We start from the raw sequence: 25,452 nt of genomic DNA on the forward strand, positions 1-25,452 counted from the left end.
TCCGTTTTTCAATGTGGCAATTTCTCCCATGTCTCTCTCAAGGATCTGGGTTAAAATGAAGTAACAGCAGCCAAGTTAGGTAAGAACACAGGGAGGAATGGCTAAAGCCATGTTGCAGTTGTACAGTCCTGCTTACCTGATAACAAACCAACAAATAATTTACTGTTTTTGTTTTGTTTTAGAGGAGAATAGAATGGAAATATAGTTCTTCTTGTATTTTTCTTTAGATGGGACATTTCTCAGCAGCAACAAATTTCATCTGCCCCTTGCAGAGCATGGCAATGCAGCCAGCCTGGGGGAGGCTTCTGTGTGGAAAAGTAAGGGCTGAGCAATTCCTGTGCTGCTCTGTGTTAAACAAAGCCCTTTCTCATTGTTGCCAAATCCAGATACATCCCTCTGTATCATCTGCTCGGGTAACCTCGTCTCTGAAAGTTGCATGCAGTGGGATAATATAAATAAACAAGCTAGTCTTTGGACTGAAATGTCCTTTTGGTCTTTGGAGAAGTGTTTGGGAAAAACAGGCCTTACCTCCGCTTGATGCAGGAATATCCAAGCAACCTCAGGCCCTAAGGCATTTTCTATTAGATATGGTATTGTCTTCTTTTACAGTTGTAAAAATTGTAATATTGTAATTAGTAATAATTGTAAATTAGAGGACATCTAAGGCATAACATTTTGAATACTGGGTATTTTTTAAAGTAACTGATATTTTCACATTCACAAGAGAAAGCTCATTAACTCAATTAAGGTCAATTCTGTCCAACTCACATGTAAGTCTAATAAGTCAGGAAAAGGTCTTGGGGAAATTCAGTGTCATCTTCAGACAAACCAATATTCTTCCCAGGCAGATGCTTAAAAAATGTCCGTAAAATCTCGATTCCTTCCACTTGTATTTTATATGAGCTGTCAGAGTAGGAGGTCATGCATAAAAACATCTGTGAATCCTGTCAAATACATTATGAATGCCAGTTCAGCAGGAAGTGACATGGACTAAGATGTTTCTCAAGCTGGCAACAGGTTTTTCAGAAGGGATAAGTGATTATTTTGGATGTTTTCCATTAATGAGTTTCGAGATTCATGCATACTATATAACTCCTTGGAATGGACATAAGTATCTTTAGAGGAACTTTTCTGCCACATAACTTCCAGCAGTAATAGATTCTGCATTGCCACTATTTCCTTTGTAACAGTAAATTTCCTTGCACAGTAAATTTAAATAACTGGGAAGAATGCATATCCAAGTGAGGGCTTATGTTACTGGTTATTACTTGCTGACAAAGCAGTTAGTAAAAGTAAAATCTGCAAAGCAGCTTGGTCCTGAAAACACTCCTACTGGGCTGTTAGATATTTTTAAAACTATTTCTGTGAAAGTCTTAGAATATTCACTGAGCAAGTCTTTGAAGCTGAGCTGTGTGCCAATGACAGTCCCCAGTTTCACCTGTGTCCTTACAGGCTAGTAGAGATACCTATGATACACTTTCTAAAGCTGATGTCATTTTTAGCAGCAGTTGCCATGTATTAGTTCTCTCTTTAAAACTCATTTTTGTGACTAATCATAAGAATAATTTTAAGAATTATAAAGATGCTTTCTGGGGAAAGACTTTCAGATAGCTCTTTGTCATCAAGGATAATTGCGTGTATATGGATATCACCAAGCCTGCTGGAGTTCAAGGAGTGTTTGGACAACACTCTCAGACACAAGGTTTGATTTTTATGGGTTCTGTGTAGAGTCAGGAGTTGAATCCCTGTGGGTCCCTTCCAACCCAGGATATTCTATGGTTCCGTGATTCCGTCTGTGCTCAGGCTATGCACTTCTTACAAGGATTTGAAGGAACGGCACTTAGAAATTATTGAATTTCTAAAAGATGCTTGCAGAGGAAAGAGTTGGAACAGGAAGAACAGATGTAATTGCAAAAAGTCCAGATTCTTGATTTTTATTATGAAACTGTTTGACACTGAACAACCTGGGCACAATTCCAAGACTTAACCCCAAACATAGAAAGTGGTACCTTTGTGCTCATTGCTTTTAGCCAAATCTCTAAGGAAGCTTCACTGCTGACTTATACAATCCTATTTATTATTGAATAGCAGTATGTATTTTTATCCTGGAGTTATAGCAGAAAATAAATGGTGCAATCTGACCTGTACAGGAGGCTGTTGAGGAAGAGGAAAAGCTGCTTGCAAAAACTTCTGGACAGCATTCATTCTTTCCATCTGTACCTGCTGGTAGCTTCCATCACTTCCTTTCAACACAAAGAAACTGAGGACAGTTGGAAAGATTTGCCTCAAGCTCTTATTGAATTTGCAAAGCTAGGTAATTTTGTGGAAAAATAGTGCATCTATCTCTTCTGGTATATCAGAAACAACACATGGTTTCCAGGTGTTTGGTAGAACTGCCTTGTACCAGTGCAGATGTCGCACTTTGTGTACCTGACACTTCCTTGAGATTTCACTTACAGTGATTCATGGAAAAATCCTAACAGTAACTGTTGTGTTCCCAGATAGCACATTAGCAAAGTTTGATGATAAAAATGGGTTCCTTAAACAGTTTGCTTCTATGGTTCAACAACCATTGTTTTGTTTTGTTTTTAATCATTTTTAAATTCAGCTCTTTTGTCAAGATAAAAAATTAATCTTTCCTCATATTTTATAGATTTTCTCAGCCTTAAACATTAATTGTGTAATTATGGTTGCATGAAACTAAAATATATGATCAAAGGAAACAGAAGGTCTGCTCATGACTTCTAGTTAAGGTAGAGCATATTTCAGAAATGACTTTTATAGTAGATATGATGAAGCACAGATGTGAGTTTCCCAGATTATCTGCTAAAAGCTAAGCTGCTGGCAAGGATGAAGTTTGAGAGAGATTGTTTTAAATACAGTTATTGAGAGAGTCAAGTCTTAGAGCACAAGGAAGGGAGAATCTGCTTGCTTTAAGTGCTTTTAGACAAAACCCAAAGAGGGGCTGTCAGTCATGGACAAAACAGAAACACTCGGCTTGTGGCCATGCACTAGGACTTGGCCAGCTCTGACACAGGCTGGGGCCCTATTTCCTGTGTCTTCTCCCCTCTGTCTCCTGCCAACGGCTGTAGGATCCCCCCTCACGGCAAAGCACTGCCCACCCAGCCACCGCTCCACTCAGCTCACCCGCACACGGGGCGAGCTGCGGGGAGCGGGGGGCCCTGCACAGAGTGGGTGTCAGCAGCCACAGCCTGCCACTCACGGCGGTTTTGCTCTTTAGCAGTAGCACCCCTCTGTTCCTTCCCTCAGTTAATTTTACAGGCCCCTTGCTGTATGTGCTAAGAATAATTTTAGCCAAGACTATGGATACAGTTCACAAATAAATGCAGCTCTGGGTGTGTTTCTCTGGTCTGTGGGTAGTGAATTAAGTAGGTGCTATTTCACATGTCATAGAAAAACATTTATGGTCCAAGTGTATACATAAACAAAAGCCAGCAGGAGGTAATGGTCATGATGTATAAAATTCTGGAGTGTTTGATATTATTTTGCCTGCCTGTATGTCCTGACTTGCACTTACATAAACGAGGAGCATAGCTTTACTGGTCACTGCAAGTAGCACAGCAAAGAATTTTCCTTGAATTCAAACCAGTCTGTGATTGAATTTTCCATAGTCCTGACACTGCAGACATAATTGCAGTATAAAATTTGTCTTCTTCTCCAGGAGATGGTATTTTTAGGTATTTCAAACTCTTGGAATTATGGTTTGAGCAGGGATTTGGGAATTAAAACATGGTAAGAAAGGAATTAAAAATAGCTAATATTTTCTCTCTTTGAGTTGCTGTGAATCATTTCACAGCCAAGATCTGATATATATAAGGATTTCCTAATTCTTCTCCTGTGGGTATGGAAGCTCTTTCCACTCCAGAAAAGACTGAAATACTGAAATACTTATTGTAGGAGATAAAATGACTCAGAAAGTCAGAGAACATTCATAGATTCTGTGCTATTCAGAATAAGGAAGCATGTGTATTACTTTCTGTACAGTGTTCTTCTATATTTGGTTTCACTGCATCAGCAGCTTGTGTTTTTTATTTATTTATTTTTATTTACTTTTTATTCTCTTTGGGCACAGCTGGGGAAGAAGCTAGTGTTACTAGTACAACAAAAATCTGCTTCCAGGATCATGTTTTTGTTTTTGTTTTTAATGCAGTGTCTGAACACCTGTGTTATGAAGCAAAAAGGCATTTTCTGCCAGGATGGCACTGGAACTTGCTTTTCTATCATTCAGTTCTGCAATTCTGCTCAGACTGAGGCTCAGTCATTTGCCAATGCCACAAGAGAAACCCAGGATGGTATTTTATAGCCAAGCTAAGCATCACAGTATAAAAATTCCTAACTCTGGTCATCTGGAGATGCCCTTTTCTCCCCAGATGTGTTTGAGGCACGCAGTGGTCCTGGGATGCACACTTTGATTTGACTCTCACTTGCAGACCTGCTAAAAGCTCTCCATTAGGCATGATATATGTGGCTTTAGAGCAGTTCTTCGCTTTACTTATGGCTTTCTCACCATCTTTCTTTTCCTTTCTTTTCTTCTTTCCCATTCCTCCCCTCTCCCTGTCACTGTTGCCTTCTCTCCCTCTGTAGAGCTCTCCGTCAGCCTCCTCGCGGTGATAGTTGTTGTATGTGGACTGGCCCTGGTGGCAGTTTTTCTGTTTCTCTTTTGGAAGCTGTGCTGGGTTCCCTGGAGGAATAAGGCCATTTCCTCTAACCTGGCCGTCTTGCAGAGTGAGGCAGTCTGTAATAAGGAGAACATGGCAGACAAGCTGAAGGACACGGGTACCATAAGTTTCCTGGAGGCAGCTGTGAAGATCAGCCACACTTCACCAGACATCCCCGCAGAGGTCCAGATGTCCATGAAGGACCACATCATGCGGCGTACACGGATCCAGAGGCAAACAACTGAGCCTGCATCTTCTACCAGGTGCGTGGGCGCAGCGCTCTGCGGGAGGTGCTGTGCCTAGGTGAAGCTGGCTGTGGGGGGGGGGAGAATGTTGAATTGACCCTAATGTTCAGATGTCTTCAGGGAGGCCAAAAAAACATGCCCACCCACATGCTGGATTACTTTCTAAAGATTCAGCATGAACCAATCAATGTATTAAGGCTAGTTTACTGTGGGCTGTTTAAATAAATAAATAAATAAATAAAGTTTTCAAACCCTATTACCGTGACTTGACCTCATTGTGTCAAGCTGTCAGTATGCTTTGGCCACTTTAATTTTATTACAACATGAACAGCAGACTGGAGTATCAATGATGCTATGTAGTCAGACAGACTCAGACCTTTTTGCTCTCTCTTTGTGGCTCATTGCAGAAACAATTAGATAAGCAGAATCAATGTATTGCTCACTGTCGAAGCTTAGCATGAGCTGTATTCAGTGCTGGTGATCAATGTGCATCTCTGTCAGACAGGGACAGAGATTAAAGCATCACGTTTGTTAAATTTAGGATAAGACTGTGTGAACCTTAGGACACCTCTGCAAAAACACTGAGAAATACGGTACCTCTTCCTTGACACAGAAGGCTGTGAATCTAGGACAGGAAACAGTGATTGCCTGGCTGTGTCCCAACACTTCTGCTTGCTTTGTTGGCCATGACTATGATGTGTAAGAGAGTACATATAACTGTGAAGACAACCATAGCTCAGAAAAATTGTCTGCAGTACAATAAAATACCTTTTTATTTAAATAGCACTACTTTTTGAACTACTGATTGTCTCTCTGTCATGCACATGCTCATTCTGTTTTTTTTTTTTGTTTGTTTGTTTGTTTTGTTTTGTTTTGTTTTGTTTTGTTTTTTTGCACCTTTCCAATTTGGGAGGAGAAAAAAAAAAACACAACAACTTAGTTTGTCTGAATCATGACAAATGAAGCAGGACTTGTTTGTACATCAGAAGGTGTCAAACCCACTTTCTCACACAACTGAGCCTGGCATGAACTACAGGAGACAACCAGACCCAAGGATATTGGGGAACATCCTTGTGCAGTCTGGACTCTGACTCAGCCCAGCCCAGAATGCCTTTGAGGAACCTGCCAAAAAGGAGTGGGGTCTCTGAGCACCACATATCACCAAAAGCTAATTCTCTGGCTCTACAAGTTATTAGTATGGTTAAATAACTCCATAGATTTCTTGTAAACACCAGATAATCTGAAATATTTTAAAGTCCACATAAAGCATTTCTGCTTCACTTAGATAAAGCTTTGCTTGTGTAAAGTTTTACTTGTGCTGAAGGGGAGCTCAAGGCAAGAGACAACTTCCAGATGAGGCTGTGCATTTCTGTCTGTCAAGAGTTATCTATCATTTTTGGAGGAGAGTCTGTTAGCAAAGTTTGAAAGCAGCAACACCCAGAACAAAACCTAACTTTTTGAGCTGTTAGTGTTTTTCTCACTTTAAAAGATCTACTTTTTGTTGTTGTTTGTTTGTTTTCTTGAGAGAAACTTAGTGCCAGTGTCTTGGAATTTTAAGGACTGATGGGGAGAAAAAGTCCCCACACTGGGTTGTCTGTAGCTTGGTTAAGGAGTTGTTTGGTCTCATATATTTAGCTGTGGGCTGTTACTTGTGTAACAAGTGAAAAACTGCAGCTTGCAGCAAATACTGTGACAGGAAATTTGCTGGACTAGTTCCTCTGACCACTGGAAGTTGTCATTCAGTGTTCATTCTCCATAGCAGAGGTCAAAATCACCTCTCATTCACCTGTACTCATTCTTGTGCTCTCCCTGCTTTCCTACTTTTAGCAGTTCAGGAGAAAAGGAAAGGAAAGTCATTGGAAAAACATGCAGCTGTCCTCTCTTCCTTCTGCAGGCACATCTCCTTCAAAAGGCACCTTCCTCGGCAAATGCATGTATCCAGCATGGACTATGGCATGGACCCACCTGCTGTCGCTGAGCAGCCAACCAGCATAGGCCGCATTAAGCCTGAACTCTATAAGCAAAAATCTGTTGACTCTGAGGACCCCAAAAAAGAGGCAGCAAAAACCTGTGGAAAAATTAACTTCACACTCAAGTACGACTATGAGAATGAGACACTGACTGTCCGAATTCTCAGGGCTTTTGATTTGCCAGCCAAAGATTTCTGTGGCAGCTCAGATCCCTATGTGAAGATCTACCTCCTGCCTGACAGAAAGCGCAAGTTCCAGACACGAGTCCACAGGAAGACTCTGAACCCCACCTTTGATGAGTCCTTCCACTTCCCTGTGCCCCATGAGGAGCTGGCAAGCAGGAAGCTCCACCTGAGTGTCTTTGACTTTGACAGGTTCTCCAGACATGACATGATAGGAGAAGTTATCTTGGAGAACCTGTTTGAGGCCTCAGACCTCTCCCGGGAGACTTCCATCTGGAAGGACATTCAGTATGCGACAGCGGTGAGTATCTGTTATGGGGGTGGTCCCTGCCCAGGCAGCGCTGCAGGGTGGGATGGGTTGGCCTGCTTCTTTTGGCTGAACTGCCTGAAGTGGTAAGTCCTGTGCAGCTGCCAGCTGACGGGTGTTTTGCAGATGCTACCGTTAGCCCTGGGAACCTACAGCAATCGCATACAGGGGTGGAAAAGAATTTTGTATGTAGAAGCTTGCCAGCATTACCAGATTCCTGGTTTGCTGGAATTTCATCCCCTTGATAGTGGCTTGATGTTATCTCACCTACACTGAGTCTCATTGACACCAGGTTTGATAAAAGCTGGAATGAGGGGTTAAGTTCCCTGTTTGGCATCTGTTTGTCATGTGAAGGGTCTTGGGGTCTGGATGTCTGCCATATGCACAGGATAAAGAGCAAGAAATAGTTCTGCAGGGGCACTACTGACCTGTCAGCTGTACAGGGCTTCACTATACTGAGAACATGATTATGTGTTACTGGAACTTATGTCAGAGCTTGATGAGGGTCTTTTAGCAGTTCTGTTGAATTCTCTCTGAAAGAGAAACCAAACATCAGAGAAGGAAATGTTCTAGACACTTCCTGTGCTGCAGACTCAGGTTAGAACTGGCAGGAGAAACCACCTTCTCACCTTGGTCTCAGTGCACAAGCAATGACATTAACCTCTACATAATAGCTACTTGTACACTATCCTCCCAGGATGACTTTGCTGCTTCTGAAGGCAATGATTGACCTGCTTTGCAGTTGGACACCAAGTCAGTCATCGTCTTCATGTTGTTATTTCTCAGACTGGAATGTGAAATGTCCTCATCCATGTGCCTGAAAGCATGGGTCCTGTCGAATCTTTGCTAGTGACTGGCATGGCCACATGACTTGCAAAATCTGCACCTTTTCTCTCTGTCCCACAGTCCTCACCAGTTGTACCATGTGGCCACTGCTGTTAGTGCTTGTTCTTTCTTTGCTGGGTGTTCATAACCTTGGCTTGGATCCTTTGTTAAAGAGCTGAAAGTCTGACATGTATGCACAGCCCTGTCCTGAGCTCTGGTGCCATGGCCAAGACTCGCAGTGCTGGGGAGTGCTGGGTGTGAGCAGGGTGCAGGCCCGGTGTGCCCCTAGGGTGAGATGTCTGCCTCTGCCTGCAACCAGCTTCTAAAGGTTTCTTGAAGGCTACAAAAGGAAGAGACCTGTGGCCAGGAGTGAAACTGGGATGGAAAACACTTGGTTTCACTAGAGGAAAAACATGTAAAATATAGAATATGAAGCTTTAGGAGAAGGTTATGCAATTTTTGACCTGTGTATGTTCTGTCTTTTTCTGGGATTGTTCAGTAAGAAATAGCTGATGCTATTGGTCAAGCTGACCAAGAGAAATAATGCTATGGGGAAAAAAGCTACAAAAACCAGGTGGAGAGACACCAACAGAAGGCCTGTTGAGGGAAGAGCCTCCAAATAAGATGTATTGTATGTGAGAAGAGCAGAGCCAATACCACACCCAAGAAGCAATGTGCATCAGTTTTGCAAAGCTTCTACAGAAACATCAGGTGTTGTTTTTGGCTCTGTCCCCTCATTCTCTCTGTGCCATTCTTTGGGAATGAATGTGCCAATATTGGTACATCTCAGCCAGTTGTAACACACTCAAGGACGTTTCTGTTTAATCAAAAATGAGAAGGGTAAATACAGTTTTTATAATATCTAAGGAAAGCTTTGGGTAGCTAATAATATATTAGATCAATCTTGAGGGTAAGAAGATAGGAACACACTTAAACTGTTCAAATAGCTAGCACTCAACTATTTAATTAATGATTGTACAGCTTGTGAATCAGTGAAACATTTTTGGTTTCAATTCTGCAAAGGTTATTGATTCAGAGCTTCCATTATTTCCTAAGAGCTGCTGATATGAATTTTGGAAATGTCCCAATATCTATAATCTGCTATAAAATAATGTACACACAGGACACGTTTTACTTGGCTGTATTTATGGTCACAAAGAAAAATCTCTTGACCTGATACAGTGAGGTCAAAGAACAATTTACGTTAGTTTTTTATTCTGAATAGATCTCTCAGCGCAAGGAGAGGAATAGAAGGTTATGTGATGCCCATAGGGTGTTCTCAAGATATAATATGGACCTCTTCTGGCAACTGTGTCCCTCCCTAGCTGCTCCCAAGCCAACACAAACCAAATAACATATGAAAGAGTAGACCCAACCCAGTGTGTTGTCTGAATGCATAATTGTTGCATTGTAGAGCAGCCAGCACAGCCGGCACACAGAGTGAGATGCAGATGCTCATTTCTTCGGTAACAGAATAATCACTTCTAACTATAGTTTCACAATATTTATTTTATTTTTTTTTTTCTACTATCAATAACGTCTGTATCTAAGACTGGTAGATGCAGTGTCTAATTGGAGCCAGGGGCACTTCAGTGCAGAGATGAAATCACTATCTTCAAGCTCAGTTTTGATGCACTAGCAATGTTTTCAATGCAGATTCCAGACACTCATTACTGAGTGCCTCCTCAGTGCTGTTATTTATTCAGGTTCTTTGTTATGCAATGCAATTCATCTTATAAGAGGAAGAATACCTATCAAGGTAACAAGAAGTGCTATGTTTTAAAAAACAAATGGTAATTTCGGGAACAAATTTTCTGAGTGGTCATTTTAAGACACTAAATGAATAAAGCTCAATAAAATACTGAGCTCCCTGCTCTCTGAAAATTGGCTGCACTGAAGAGCTTGTATCCATTTGCAGGCAGCCCCATGACACTGACAGTGACACCAACACCGACACCACTGACACTGACTCCTCTGTGTGCGCAGCCCCGGTCCATTGTGGCCAATGCTGGGCTCATCCAAGGGCCATGGAGAGGAGTCCTCAGGCATGGGACGGCCTGAGATGTGGGTTGGGCAGTAAGGGCAAGGGGCAGCTCAGCTCATGGGATGCAAAGGACACCAGAGGACAGCTGAAGTAAACGTGACAGCCACTTCACAGCACTTAGTGACAGCGTTTAAACATGCTCTGCCTCAAAGGCAGCTGTCCGGCTTAGAGCACACACAGTCTTCAAGCTGCCTGCCTGAGCTCATGAATAGAATTAGCTGGAATTTGGTCAAGAATAAGAAGATGCAATGGTTCTAAAAGCTGTATGGTATGTGCTGAAAAACATCCTGATACCTTAATAAGGTACTAGAGGAATAATAACTCTGTATCTGTTTTCATATATTTCATTACTGATCACAGACAATGAGATTGTGACTCAGATAATTTTGTTGTATCGAAAAGAAAGCTGTTTAGGATGCCATTGTTTCTGTTTGTTTGTTTGTTTGTTTTGAGGCAAGCAAGAGATCAGAGCAGGAACTCTGAGTGGATAAGAGTATTAAATTCATATTTACCAGCAAGCTGTAACCTTCTGGGATGTTTGTTTAGATACTTACAAGTCTAGTCATACATTTCTCTGTACAGAAAACATTTGGGTGCCACTTATTTCTTTTGTACACTCTATGCTTGAGAAGATTTTCAATTTCTTTGAAAGCCAAGTGAAGTCTCTGTCAAGAATCAAAACTTTTATATATCACTCATTAGTATTCTGAATGTCTAAGTGGAATAAATATCTGATCTTTGCCTCACCAGAGAATGAGAAGGAAATAATTTGGCAAAAATCTCATCCATCAATAAGATCTATTCTCCCAATACTTAACAAAACTGAAAGTGCCCAATGCATTTACTTATCTTTGCAGTTCCATCTCTCTACTACTCACAGCTACAATTTATTTTCATCATATCCTTATATCATATTGAAATGATGCTCTGCTTCCAGAAATAAATAGGTGGTTTGCTCTACAGGTGTGGGATATCTATATACAAAATAAAATACTTTTAAAAACCATTTTTGGAAGGTATTTGGAAATCTTTCTGTTTACTTCGGATGCTAATGCGTTCCAGTTGCTTAAATAATACCAGTACTGTTTATAATCTTACTTTTTGGTTTACTTTTTTCCCAAATTGTCATGAGTAAGGCAATGATAGAAAGGGCTTTTAGGAGATGTAATAGAGAAGGTTGCATATACAAGAGGTGCTAAGGGCTATGTGTGCTATGTGTAGAAGTTGTCTCACAGAGCACCGAAAGAGTAAGTTGTATTGGTCTCTTCATAGTCCAGAAAGTAATGAATGTTTCTGAGTGCCATCTGCAGGTTATTTCACTATTTATACACATATTAATCCTGTTGTTTGTTAGCTCTTTGAAGGAAAGTCAAAAAGGTTGGTGCTCCAAACATGTCAAAACCCAAAAGCTCAGTTTCTGCTAAATGCGGTCCTTCACAATTCTCTTCTGAAAGAAAGTGCTGTCCCTCTGGTGTTTAACCACCCAGAAATGCATGCTCTACTTCAGAGAAAATCACCACGTTACTCAGAATTATCACTATCCTCTTCTGAAATGTTAGGCATTATCAAAGTCTGTAAATCTCTAGTACTGAGTTTCTCTGTGGTGAACCACTGGCACTGGATGCACTATAAAGTCCCTCATTGCATTTGTTGCACTGTACAAGTAGAAAATTACGGCTCTGATGCCTGGTAAGGTCTCACCTTTCTGTGATCTTGCTCTGTATTGTCCTTTGTTTGTTTTGTATTTCTCTAATTGTGGAAATAGGTGTTAGAGTCATGCATTTGACACAAAAAGATATATACTGTACATTCCAGCCAAGCTTGATACTACTGTAATTTCTTTAATGGTCTTTATTTGGTGTCAGGTGCCACTTCTGTGTAAGCAATGGAGCAGAAAAAGAGGAGTACATTAGCTGTAATGTAGTAATGGGAAATGCACACTCCACTGAGGCAGTGGAAGATTATCCTTAACTATGATTTGAAGCTGTAACATTTGGACACACTTTTTCCTGTTCCCTATATTCATTTTTAGCCAAATAATGTTGGAATATGCTGAAAAATAAATTCTATGGCACCACCATATAGTAAAGTGTAATTTGCTGAAAAATGACAGCGTAGAGAAAAGCCTGTTTTAGTGTGAATGCTACATGAATCCTGCACAAAGCATTGTGTCGGAGCGTGGAGGCAGCCTAACTGATTCTTGAACATTTCCAATATAATGTGTTCTCTGTTTTATTGAAGGAAAGCGTGGACCTGGGAGAGATCATGTTTTCCCTTTGTTATTTGCCAACTGCAGGTCGCCTCACCTTAACAGTCATTAAATGCAGGAATCTCAAAGCTATGGATATCACTGGATACTCAGGTAGGTGCCTGATCACTGAGAAGGGCCCCATTGCATCCACATTTCCCCCTCCTCCCTTGAGATAGCGTCAGTGGATAGTGGGCATATGTCTCTTGGTGCTAAATGTGTCATCACTGAAATACGTGGCAAAGTTTTGTGCATGCTTTAAGTATGCACAAAATTTTAAAAGTAGAATTATCTATTCAACACATTCCCAAGGGCATAAATCCAGGGAAGATGTTTCTATATCTGAATGTGCTGTTCAAGGAGACTGCCAGTGGACTGGTGTTCTACATGAAAAGCAGTTTCTTTTCCAGAGATCAATGTCATAGTATTTGAATTTCATCAACAACTTGTGTAAAATACAGAAACAGTACAGTAAAAGATCTTTGCAGAAAACATTTCTGCTTAGCTGGAGCTTGATGCCATTTGAAAAGTCTGAGGATTAAGACTTCAGATAAAGCCAGCTCAGCATTTCTGTAATAATATGCTGCAGGTTTAGTGCCACTTCAAAATGCATTGAAATTGCCCAAGCAGCCAATATAACAAACAGAAGCTGTTTGTATCTAAAGTGCATTCTGCCATGGTCAGCCAGTAGAAAGCATGCAAGGTAGAGCTGCCCTAATACCTTCTTTTTCTGCTCTCTAACAACTGGAAAATGGTTTTTAAAATTCCTCTATTCGCTGTAACTCTGCTCCATAATTTTAACAAATGGATAGAAAAAGATGGCTGTAAAATAACCTCCTCTTCCAGTTTTGATCCTCAAAATTCTGCATTACATTTTGTTCTTAGGCAAATTTTGAAGAAGTTCCAGTTTTGCTTCACAGAAAGCAATAGGATTGCTTTCTGTGTCCATGCAATTAATGCCTGAGTGCCCAGTGCCCACTATCAACATCGGATGAATATTGGCTCTAGGTTTAAGATGTGGCCTTCGTATACTTGCAAACCCTTACCACTGATAGAAACAGCTGATTTTTTTTTTTCCTTCTGAGAAATCTGCAGTGATGGTTCTTCAGCGCCTGAACCTCACAGAACTGTAGAGTGCTTGGGGTTGGAAGGGACCTTTAAAGAACATCTAGTCTAGCCCCTCTGCAGGGGCATGAGGTTGGTCAGCATTCATACCAGTACAAGGAATTGTGGATTCTACTGGTACAGAAACATCCTTTTTTTTCTAAAAATACATTTGAGGAGAGTCTTTGGCTGACAATAATTTAAAGTCTATCCTTGGAAAGTGCTGTTTCTATATAGTAAAGGTAACAAAATAAATCTCCATAAACAGAAGGCTTTCTCCTCTCTCTTCTTCTCAGATCCATATGTCAAAGTGTCTTTGCTCTGTGATGGGCGAAGACTGAAAAAGAAGAAAACCACCATAAAGAAAAACACACTTAATCCCACTTACAATGAAGCAATAATCTTTGACATTCCTCCAGAGAATATGGATCAAGTCAGTCTACTTATCTCTGTCATGGATTATGATAGGTAGGTGGGAGACTCTGGAGAACAGGAGAGGAAAAAAATCCCATTGGGCACAGGTTTTCTGCTCAATAGTAATTTTCCTTACTATCACAACCTTGATTGCATTGCTGTCTGGCATAAATCTGTCTCTAGTGATTTACTGTTAAAGAGCCATGTATACTTATGATCATGGATAATTAGCTGCTAAAATACTACCTATGGTAAAACGGATCCTTTGCTTTATGGCATTTTCTTCAGTGAGTAGTGTGTGTCCCTTTGCTATGTACTTGTCCTGCAATTCATCATCCAGTTTTAGAAAGCAAATGGCTTCACTCAGAGCAGTGATAGGTGTATGAATTATCCATTACTGAACTTGTTCTTATTCTTGGTGTACACCACTACATGACACATGCTTTCAGATTCTGTATCAGGACTGATCTATACTTCAAATCATTTTAAAGGTTTTATAACTGTTTCTGGTGGTGACAGGGACTTGCTGTTCTGAGAGCAGCATGCACAAACAGCATAAGGCCAGATCTTGCTGTTGCAGTGCAGGTATCATGCAGGTCCCATGTTCACTGGCACCATGTCTCATGGTGCTCTGATAACACGGGTCAGAAGTCTCGGTTTGATTGTGCACGACATTCTGAGCAAGAGATAATTGTGTTGCTTTCCTATTTTTCTTCAGAGTGGGTCATAATGAGATCATTGGGGTTTGCCGTGTGGGAGTCAATGCTGAAGGACTTGGCAGAGACCACTGGAATGAGATGCTGGCATACCCACGCAAGCCCATTGCACACTGGCATCCATTAGTGGAGGTAAAGAAGTCTTTCAAAGAGGTGTGTAGCACTATTCTTTCCTTTTAATGCATATATTGTGCATGGCTGAGCTGTTTCAGGGCTTTCAGAGAGGAGTTACTCTCACCTGGGAGTTCCTGACAAAAGCTGAGGGAATGTTCTCACCAGAAATGAACTCTAGAAAATGAACACCTCTGTATCATCTTGAAATAGTTTCTTGAGCTTGCAAGCAAGAATGAAAGGGATTGTATTTACAGATGTGACAGTTTCTGTGGGGTTTTGTTTCTTTGTTTTTTTTGTTTTATAGAAGACAGAGTGGTAAGGAAAGCAAAAGCTGTTCTGATTGCAGAACAAAGTGTCCAGGGATATCGAATAATTCAAGTTACAATTTTTCATCCTAAAAGATTTTTTTGTTGACTCATCTCCAAGCCTTTGAGGGAGAATAGATATAACAAATATAATTGCTGTAGGCATTTCCAGAGAAAGAGATTCATTTGATGCAGCCTCAGATGATGAAATAGGCCTGAAAAGCCTGAGTGCCATTTGGACCTCCTCTAGAATTTTCTTCCTCCTTGCACTCCATTTTCTTACACTCCTATGGAGTTGTCTGCTTTATGTCTTATTTAGCTCATAAATTCTGGAGGAGAGAAATTTGAAGAATGGCACTCATATTATTGACACTTCAGGTATGAAAATAAAGCCAGCATCTGTGACCAGCAGTGGTAAAATAAAAGCAATTAAACCTGTAACTGGGGTTAAGGAAACATGTCTTTCAAAGCCACAGACTAAATTCATAGCAAAGATTACCTTATTTTCTCTTTGAAGTTCAGATACTGAGCTCTAGCCATGGCAGTCCACTATTGTAGTCAAAACCAGTAGGCTCTATTTTTCTTAGAAATCTGGTCTTTCCTCTAACAAGAATACAGTTTGTGCTCAGTATGTTCCATCTCAACTCTTATCAGGCTAGTTTCTAAAATTTGAATTTGCCCATACCACAGGCAGGTCTGTTTCATGTGCTGATTTCTTTCTTTCTCCAAGCACTTGTAAGCAGCTACTGTGTGAGTCAGAGGCCAGCCAGCACCTAGCAGATCTCTGCAGCAATTTTCATTCTTGCTCTTTCCCTTAGTGGCCTTTCTCTATCCCAGCTGAAACATGACTGCAGGATGCTGCCCAGAGCCATGACTAATCAGAGGAATTTCCTCTCTTCCTGGACCCAGCTCCACTTACACCTCGTAGGGGAACTTAGCAATTAAATATTTTATTTTAAGGCACAGTGGAGAATATCAGATAACGGAAATGTAACAATCCACACTCAGTTGTATGAGATCATTCATGAGCTCATATTGCACCACTGTAAATAAGGAGAAATGATCCAGGATCAGTTGTGTAGAACTGGTATAAATCAAAACAGAATTAAAGCAATGTAGAATTTGTGTATAACAATAATATTGCCTTTGGGTGGTGAGCAGTACCAGGCATTCATTAGGCTTTTCGTGCTAAAACACTAGCACCTTTCACATGAGTCATAACTATTTGGACAAGCAGCATATGCTATCTCATGCTGCCACGGAGAGCTGGGGATCAGCGACTGCTGCATTTTAGCATAAATGCTTAGTGATTTATCATTTGACTAGTTAGCTCAATTCTATATCATCAGTAGCACCTCCTTGGCACATCACCAGCTGCCGACTCTGATCCAGGGGCAGGAGATCCTTCTGCTATTTGTCATTTATATGACTTTACTACACTATTTTTCAGATGAAAACTGGAGTTTGAAAGAAAGACTCCTGTAAAATTTTTGAGAATAAATGGAAAGAAAAGGACATCATTATTATGAGAAATTTAGAGAAACTGGAAGACATAAGATGACTCACCACTTAAAATATACTTTAAAAGTCACTGCTGAGCCCCAATAAAATACAAGTGAATCATTTCACCTCTCAGTGCGCAGGTCAGGAGCTTGCCTTAAAAACAAAGAAACAAACAAAAGCACAAACACTCTGATCATCTGTTGTGGTATCTCTGCCACAAGCCAGTGCACAGAGACAGCAAGCAAATGGTCCCTGTGTTTATTTGCCCTTTTCAGCTTTAGCAATGCTGTCTGCAGCTCTATACTGCAGATTAAAAAATGCTGTTTGTTGGTTACAATTAATCACATCATCTTTTCCATATATGTTTGTGAATCTTTTAAAAGTAGTTTTGGCTTTGTATCCTGTATCACGCAGCTCCAGGTTCCCAGCAGGTGGAGGCCACCCAGCCCAAGCAGGCTGACCTCCGGGCAGCAGCAGGGTCTGGCACAGCCCTGGTGTGGGCCCAGCAGCCGCCATCTCCCCGCGCCTGTCCTTGGCCCTTGTGTCTTTGCGGTGGGGTGGTTCAGTCTGTGCTGGGATCCCCAGCAGCCACTGTCATCATCTCCAAGGGTGTTTGGTGCCAGGGACCAGCAAACGCAGCCTTCACTTTCTGGTTGATCCTCACTGTCTGCTCTCTGTTTGCTCCAGTGATTAGTAATAGCCTCTTCTGTGTGTCTGTTTCTTTCCTGATTGAGTGCTTGATCTTAAAGTGAAACCAAGAAAACCAGTCTTGAAGTGTCTTTATAAAGGTGTAAGTTGAGAAACAGATCACTGAAGCTATTAACCTGGAGAATACAGAGCTATTTAGTCCCCCTTTCTTCTCTCCAATGCCTCTCCACAGTCATATATACCTCATGCTCTTGATGAGAGGAGAGGCCTCTTATCACATAGCTCTAGACTGCAGACACATGTAGGAAAGAATGGGGAATCTGGAACTTGTTTTCTGACCTACACACATAGTGCCCTGACAGGTATTTCTTGGAAAAGCTCTGTCTAAAAAAGGGGCTTCCACCGTATTTTGAATACAGCTCAAAATCACACATGCTGATGAAGTTACAATTAAGAACAATGTCAACAGGGAAGTGTGTTCCATCAGTGAGGACAAACCAGCCCACCTCTTGGTCCCTACTGTTGCATGTGCCAGGATGTGCCTGAAGGACAGGGCTGCTCCGCTGCAGCCCCTTTCCTCCAGCCGCTGAGCTGTACTAATGCAGCCCCAAAACCCTGCTTCTGGGTGGCAGGAGTTGCTAGGGTCTTTTATCTGTGAGCCAGTTTTGCTTTTCTTCCATTGCAGGAGTCCTTAGGGAAGCTTTCTTTTGTCACATTTCGTGTCTTTGGTTGCTCCATATTTATCAACAGTGAGTAACAAACTTTAATGACGGTGCTTCTTTAATGACCATCATCATTAAAAAGGAACATGTGCAAATGAATCATTAATTACAGGCTTCTAAGTAGTATCCTCCTCACACTGACTTTTAGAAGGAGAGTTTGTGAACAGAGATTAGAATTCTACTTGCTTTTGCCATTTGGAATTACTCTGACTGAAAGCTCGTTGCTGTTACTTTCTTCTACATTTATCAATACATCAGTCTGCCAGGTTAAGTGATGTGTTTACAAAAAATATAGAGAAAATTACAGTGTATCTTTCCAGACTATGAAGGGGACTTCTGAACATTGGAAATTTCTTTGTTGTATATGAAAGAAAAACTCCAACTTATATCACAGAGTAGCATCACCAGTGCAATGCAAAACAGGCCTTTGATGTTGCCAAGTACCTCTGACATTTGGCATGGGAGCATTTATTAGTTTAAAGCATTTCTCCAGAAAAAAAAACTGACAACTTTGCTGAGAGCTGTCATGACATAATGAAGAACAACCATTTATCTTTAAAGATATGCAAAACCGACATCTTCCAGACTTCTGGGCATGTTTGACTTCCCATGAGCTGTTCCTAGTTTCTGAGTTGTGCTGTCTGCAGCCTGGTTCATGATTGCCTCTCCCTTGGCAGAATGAGTACCTGGATTTCATGTCTAAGCTGCAGTGGTACTCTGGGAGTGTTTGAGCCCCATTTGGGCCACATGCACTGTGCATACAGTCTGTGATGTTAAATGTTTCCCCTGACAAAATGTGCATGTCACCAGAGAAACAAGGTCCCCAGAATTTATCATGAGTCTGAAAAACTTCATTTTGCACACCCTCGGGGTGTTCTTCACAGTAGTTTGGATACTCTTTCAGTGATGTGTGTGCTCAGGACTTGGCAGAAGATGCATTGCTGTGATTTCTCTTTTCCCATGACTAGTTCTACTTGAACTGGTTTGGTGCAATTTGCCTAATGAGTTTTCACCCACAGAAGTGAAATTCATATACGCTAAAGTGTGAATGTTATCTAGCAAAGAGTTTGCTTATGTAGGAGAGGAGGGAATTGATTTGGGGGATAAAGAAGCAGTGGAAGTATTATGCCTCTTGTTGTCTTTGGGAGATGTCTATCATTTGTCATTTGAATATAATAAACAAGATGGTGAGATGGGCAAGTACTCAAAAGCTTAAGTAGTAATGATTTTGAATTATAGTAATAGCCCCCAAGGCAGATGACTAATAATTTATGATTTCATAAGTATGGAAGGAAAAAAAAAAAAAAAAGTATATTCGCCCTGTCTACTCTGATCTGATTTTCATTTTGAGAAATATCTCTGGCACTGTGGACATAGCTTCTATGGAATAATACTACCATTCCAATACTTTCCAATACTGGAAATAATAAATAATACTTTCCAATACAGGAAAGCATTTTTTGCAATTACTCAGTATTTATTAAAAACAAACAAACAAACAAAACCCACCAACACTAAACCAGGAAACAGCGGAAAGGTAAACTAAGAGCAAACTTTGTCTACAGAATGTATATAGATACTATTTATTTTTCTCTTGGGCAGGGGATATCAGTCCTCACAATTGTGGACTGATTTACAAAGTAATAGAATAGAGCATTCAGTAATTCTTCCTGACTGGCTAAATGCAGGCATTCAATGAGTTGAAGCATGCTGTGGAGCAGATGATACTGTAAAAGAGGAGATAGGGAACAAGGTAAATGGATGTAAGAGTTTCAAATGATCTCTCCCATCTGCTTAGGCTTTCATTCTTTTTTCTTCCACCAGTGGCAAGGCCGAGCAGCAAGCTTCGACAGCCAGGGGTCTTGTCCCTCTCCTAAACCACCACCCACACCCTGATACAGCAGTGCAACAAGAAAAACAGGACTAAACCAAGTTATTTTTGCACTTGGCCTACAGTCTCAGTAGTTTGTTGCTGAGTGACAGTGGCTGCAGCGAGACTTTCCAGCCTAGTTGTTCCCGCATAAGTAAAGGCAGAAACCCGTTTTGTGGTCAAATACGTCTTTGTCTAATATGTCTCCCAAGGTGATGTGTTTCTTTTTGTGGCTTTTACTGTACGGACCTGTTTCCAGAGGAAGAAGCTCAGTAGACATGAGCTGGAAATTTGGTCTGTAAAATAAGATGTAAAATATTTTTTAATGTGTATGAAGGCTGGAAAATTGCAAAGATGTTTTGAGTTTCTACAGACAGCACACTTTGCCAGGAAAGGAGACATCTGGACCAGCTGTGCTGCACTGTCTGTGCCTGCTTAGAAGAACAGAACTGGAAGACTTGAGAAGACTTCTGGTCTGTGAGCAGCTCTTTACTGTTGTGATCAGCCCAAATTCAGCAACGTGTTTACAGGTTTCCTGTTCATGTAGAGGTGTTCATGAGCTGTTAGAAGTGTGTGCAGTGTGTATCCCAAATTCCTTTTGTCATATATAAAAAGAAAAAGCTGTTGGTTCCTTGGGCGTGGGGCAGGGGTGTGGGTGGAACTGTATTTCTGTATTTCAAGTCTCCCTAGAGCTACCTGCATGAACAGTTTCTTAAGACTTCCTTTGTAGCTGCTGGTCATTACCCCCCATAACATCACCACATCACATGGAGCACTGGAGTTGTCATGAGTGGAGCTCAGAAATGAAGGGGGAGAAGATGTTACAGAAATAGGTGAAATTCTTGCATGAACACTAGATCTTTATTTCTTACATCATCCTAGTAATAAAGGGTGAACAAAAGGGTAAAGGGAAATATAGAAAAACAATATAATAGTAGAAGAACTTCCACACTTTTGTCTTGAATAATCAGCACTTCCTTAATGAATAAAGTTTCTAAGGCCCAAGACCCAGAGGAAGATCAAATTGTGAAGAATGAAACTTCCCTGGCTCCTTGGCTGCAGAGACCAAAAATGAAGTTACAACACTATGTACTAGCTTTGCAAGTACAGCTAATTCAGCTGATCTTTATCAGACAGCTGCAGATTCTGGATGCTTTTACATCTTGGATTTTTCTCTGAGTTGCTAAATATGTTAGTGCTATTTGTTCCATTGTAATTAAATTAATTAAATTAATCAAAATAAATTAAAATATTTAGGTTTTGAGTCAAAATGAAATTTGCTAGAGAGACAGCCATTCCTCCTCACATCAGGTTAGCAGAAACTGCATCCATCAGCCACAATTTTCAGGTCAACTTCAGTTTTCGTTTTCCTAAATGTCACAGCATCAGCCTTCACTGAACATCAGAACCGTTATGAATGCAGAGAAGGATATTCATTTGCATTGATTTTCTGGGTAAGATGAGTTCAGTGATGGACAAATACGTACCTTCTAGTCACACCTTGTGTCTTAATTCTCTTTATGTGCCACGTGCTATAGATGCAGAAACAATAAAATCACTTTATTTGTAACTCTTGCCTTGCCTTGTGAAATGCTTCCTCTCATAAAAGCAGTAATCGCGTGCTATGTGATTTCAAATGGTTACAGTAATCATAGCAGATGTTACTGAAGGTGATGATAACACATCCTCACTTGGTAAGGGATGCTGCAAAGGCAGACCACACATTTTGAAGTAGACACTCCTTAGGCTATCAGTGCTTGATTGTCCTGGGACAGGCTGTGTACATTCTTTGGGGATCTGCTGGGGTAATAGTCACAGAAGAAAAAAAAAAAAAAAAAAAAAAGAAAGACAAACCAAGAGCTTACAGTCCATTTAAACAGAAAAGTGGTGAAACTAGTAAAAGTAGTACCAGGAAAACTGGTGAAAGTAGTTTTCCAGCATAAAGAGAAGTACTGTGTACCTCTACCAAAGGACACCACTGAGTACTTCCAGGGCAACTCATCCTTTCTGGGAACATTCCAGTCTTATTATAGGAAAGAGTTCTTAACCATCCCAAATAATCGGTTTACAGTGGATGGTTCAAAAGCTGACTGCAGTCCCCCTGAAACTTGATCTGAGCTGGACTGAGCCTTCAGGTTTTTAGTGTCATGAATAGGAGGAGGCCTCTTACAGGTTTGTAGATCAAAGCACCTGTAACACAAGTGCAGAGTGGAAGATGTGCCCAGAGCAAGCTGCCGCAGCCCCAGCTGGATATGAAGATGGCACTCAACAGTCTCTAATTGCACTAACCCACTCAATTTTTTTTCTTCTTTAATTCTGGCTTATTGTTTTTTTTGGTGTTCTCTGTATATTCTCTGTCTTTTATCCATTCTTCTTGTTATCAAGGATTTAGTCAAAACATACGTGGGGTTTGACACAAAGCTTCTATTTTTAATCCTTGCTTCACACAGATAATCAATTTCCACTCAATACTGACTGTCACTTGCATTACTGGAAAACTGGATCTCTTGCTAGTGAGAAACACCCACTCCTCAATGTCTCAAAACCCCCTACGTTTATATTTTAAATGCTGAGATTTTGCCTCATCCCTCAAAAAGGGGATAATCAAACCATTGTGTGTTTGTCATCACCTCGGCACAGCCACTCAAGAAGATTGGTCACACTAATGGAAACTAGATACCCTGTACAAGCACAAATACTTCTCTTTCATCTAAAGAAGGATTATAACTCTGAAAACAGCTGAAGCTGGCACAAGCCCCATCCCAGAATTCAATCAGACTTTATTACTCCTTCCCTCTTTCCATGCTACTCTTAATTATATAATAACTCACACAGCAGTTATATGACTATCGAGCAAAATGAGGCGGACCACCTCAGGGCTACATACCATGGAACAGCCTGCACAAGTGCTGGTTGGTCTCTTTGCAAAGTCTGCAAGCAGCCACAAATGAATGGTTTATGCTGAGTAACGCAAACAAAATAAACACACGATAGCATTCCCAGACCTTCCTTTTCTTTTTGATTTTAGTCTCACAGTCTCCAGTTTCATAGAACAATGACTGACTGTAGGAAAAGCAAGAGACACTGCAGCGAGGCCTGCCACTTAATTACTGTTAGTTTAATGATGGGGACACAGGGCAACGTGAATCCTCACGGGTATGTTGGACTGCTCATTACAAGAGAACAGAGATGGGGCCAAGGAACTGTCCACAGTCAAATTCCCACTCACTGATTTGAGAGCAAAATAACTTGGTATAAGAGAAAAATGTGAAAAAACACACAGTGGAAAGTGAGGTCAGCTGCTGTGAAGCTCTGATGTCTGCACTGAGAAGAAAGCTGCGATGGAAAAGGAGCTGTGCAGGAGCTGTAGCCTGTTTTTTTTGGCCAGGATGAACATCACCCCAAAGTCAGGGCTGTCAAGAGGCCAGTGCTGCAGGTGAGACTGTGAGAAGTGGAGCTTGGCTCTTCTTTGCAGATGCACAAACCTAGAAAAAATGGATTTTGTCCAAGTGCTGGAGGCATCCCTGGTAACACTGCTTGGCTAATGACACTTCTGCTGCAGTCAGCCTTCAGTGGCAATGCCACTTGAATGCTCAAGAAATGTTTTCTTTTGTTTTCCTGGACTTAACACAGGGATAATTTGTAATTACATTTTACTGTTTTATATATAAACATTTTAAAACAGTGCATTAGTCATGCAAATATAGTTATATATATTATGTTGTCATGATGTTTGTAATTAAAAATAAGGAATTTACAGTACATATATTTCAAAAACCCAGTGTAGTTTTCTATTAAAAAAACAGTTCATTAAAGCTAATAAAATACCTTTGAATGGCTCAACACAAATCCTAGAGCATATTCTGTTGCCACGGAAACAGTCGGCACCAAAGCCAAGTGGAGACAAGAGTTGCTCCAGCACCAGAAATAAAATGCAAAAATGTGATTAGGCAGGTAAAGAGCCCATTGAGCCCCGGGTGCCATCCTCCGGGCTCCTCCCTGCCCAGGGTCCCTGCAGCCCTTCCTGGGTCACCTGGGCGCTGCTGTGACACGGAGCAGGGCTGGGGTTCCAGCGCCGCACCCCACGGAGGTGTCCATGGGGAATGGGGGTGCGTGGCAGAGAGGACTCCGCCTGTGCTGGGAGCCCAGGCAGTCGGAGGAGCAGAGCATCCCACAGTGAACCGATGACTGGGAAATTAGTCCAGTCATCAAAGGCACATAGGAAATTTCCTTCTGGATTGTTAGTTTCTTCCAAAGTAAGAGACCCACTCCTAACCCTCTGGTCGCAGCTGCCCATCCCTCTCCATTTCAAACCGCCTTAGATTTGTATTTATTTATTTATTTTTCATGCTAGACAGAATAATGACTTTTATTTATTTATTTATTTAAATCAAGTCAGCTTGTAGCGCTGCTCTTGGATAGTGCACATAAATGAAGCAGGATGCTGCTCATTGCTCTGCTCATAGTGCTCTGGGACTCTCAGCGGGGCTGCCCTGCCCACCACTCCAGCCCCTCAGCCCTGAGCACAAAGCGATGTGCCCCCTCCCCAGCCCCAGCAGCACCACCCAGGGCTGCTTGGTGCTGCCACAGGCCCTGGTGCTTCTCCCCTTGAGCATGTTGCACCAGTCTGGCTGTTGGGTATGGCCCTCACCTGCCGGAGATGTGCAGTCTGCCAGGCCATAGCAGTTACAGAAACCAGGAGGAGCTTACTGCCTGTCGTGTAGCTTCAGCTTTATCTAATGAACCTCTAATTGCTTCACACTGTGTGTGTCCCACAAGGCTGCTGGCATCGCTCTGCCTGCCCCCAGCCTTAGGAGGATCTTTGCCAGAGTGTAGGGGATCATGTGCCATGGCCAGAGGCACATCAAGGGAAGCAGACTGTGCTCAGGGGCTGAAGGACACGATTGCATCAGGCTTTTGTTTGCAGCCCCATTTGCTTCCCAGAACAATGTTTGGCTGCCCAAAGGCTCGTCGCACTTCACAAAGCCATGGAGGGGTGAACCAGCAAAAGCATCATGTTTCTACAGATGCAACTGTGAAAGGGGTTTGTGGATTCATGCCATGTCCCATCCGGTCCCAGAGGGCAGGCGGTGTTCTCCCTCGCCATGGAGAAAAAAAACATCACCGAGCCCCTAAATGGTGTTGTGCACGCAGACGCTGAGGTTGTTTGTATTCCAAGTAAATAGGATGAGCTGGTGCTGGCCCAGGAGAGGGTCATGGAAGCTGATTCCTCAAAGGCAACGCCACCAGTCAGGGCTGGGCTGTGCATGCTCCTGGAGCTGTAGCACCAAGGCAGCGTCTGATATTATTTTGCTGCACTGGGTACTCAAAATGCTGCCCCAGCAGCATCTCCTGCCCTGCATGGAGAATGTGGAATTTGTCTGGTGTGTCTGAATGACCAGCAAAAAATAAGATGTTTTCCAGAGCAAAGACAATCCTTGCAGCAATAGGCATTTGTGCTGCCAGATGCGGGATCGTCAGATACCTCAGCAACAAACACCCTTCAGGGCGAACCAAGCCGCTTTTGGAATGAAATGAGAAATGGAAGATCCAGGA

The 25,452-nt window shown here is 41.6% G+C and overlaps 1 protein-coding gene across 1 annotated transcript in view; it reads left to right on the forward strand.

Moving 5' to 3' along the window:
- Window positions 1–20,137, forward strand: part of SYT6 (synaptotagmin 6) — a gene marked incomplete at its 5' end in the record, with an annotated part of 35,894 nt that extends 15,757 nt beyond the window's left edge. The window contains 6 exons of the mRNA XM_084301734.1: window positions 4,606–4,942; window positions 6,819–7,377; window positions 12,494–12,614; window positions 13,901–14,072; window positions 14,737–14,887; window positions 19,851–20,137. Of these exons, the coding sequence (XP_084157860.1) occupies window positions 4,606–4,942; window positions 6,819–7,377; window positions 12,494–12,614; window positions 13,901–14,072; window positions 14,737–14,887; window positions 19,851–19,922 (1,412 nt within the window). The 3' untranslated portion in view covers window positions 19,923–20,137. The remainder of the gene's footprint in view (window positions 1–4,605; window positions 4,943–6,818; window positions 7,378–12,493; window positions 12,615–13,900; window positions 14,073–14,736; window positions 14,888–19,850) is intronic.
- Between the last annotated feature and the right edge of the window lie 5,315 nt (window positions 20,138–25,452).

The sequence above is a fragment of the Netta rufina genome (genome assembly GCF_964035555.1).
Source record: "Netta rufina genome assembly, chromosome: 26".
Taxonomy (NCBI): domain Eukaryota; kingdom Metazoa; phylum Chordata; class Aves; order Anseriformes; family Anatidae; genus Netta; species Netta rufina.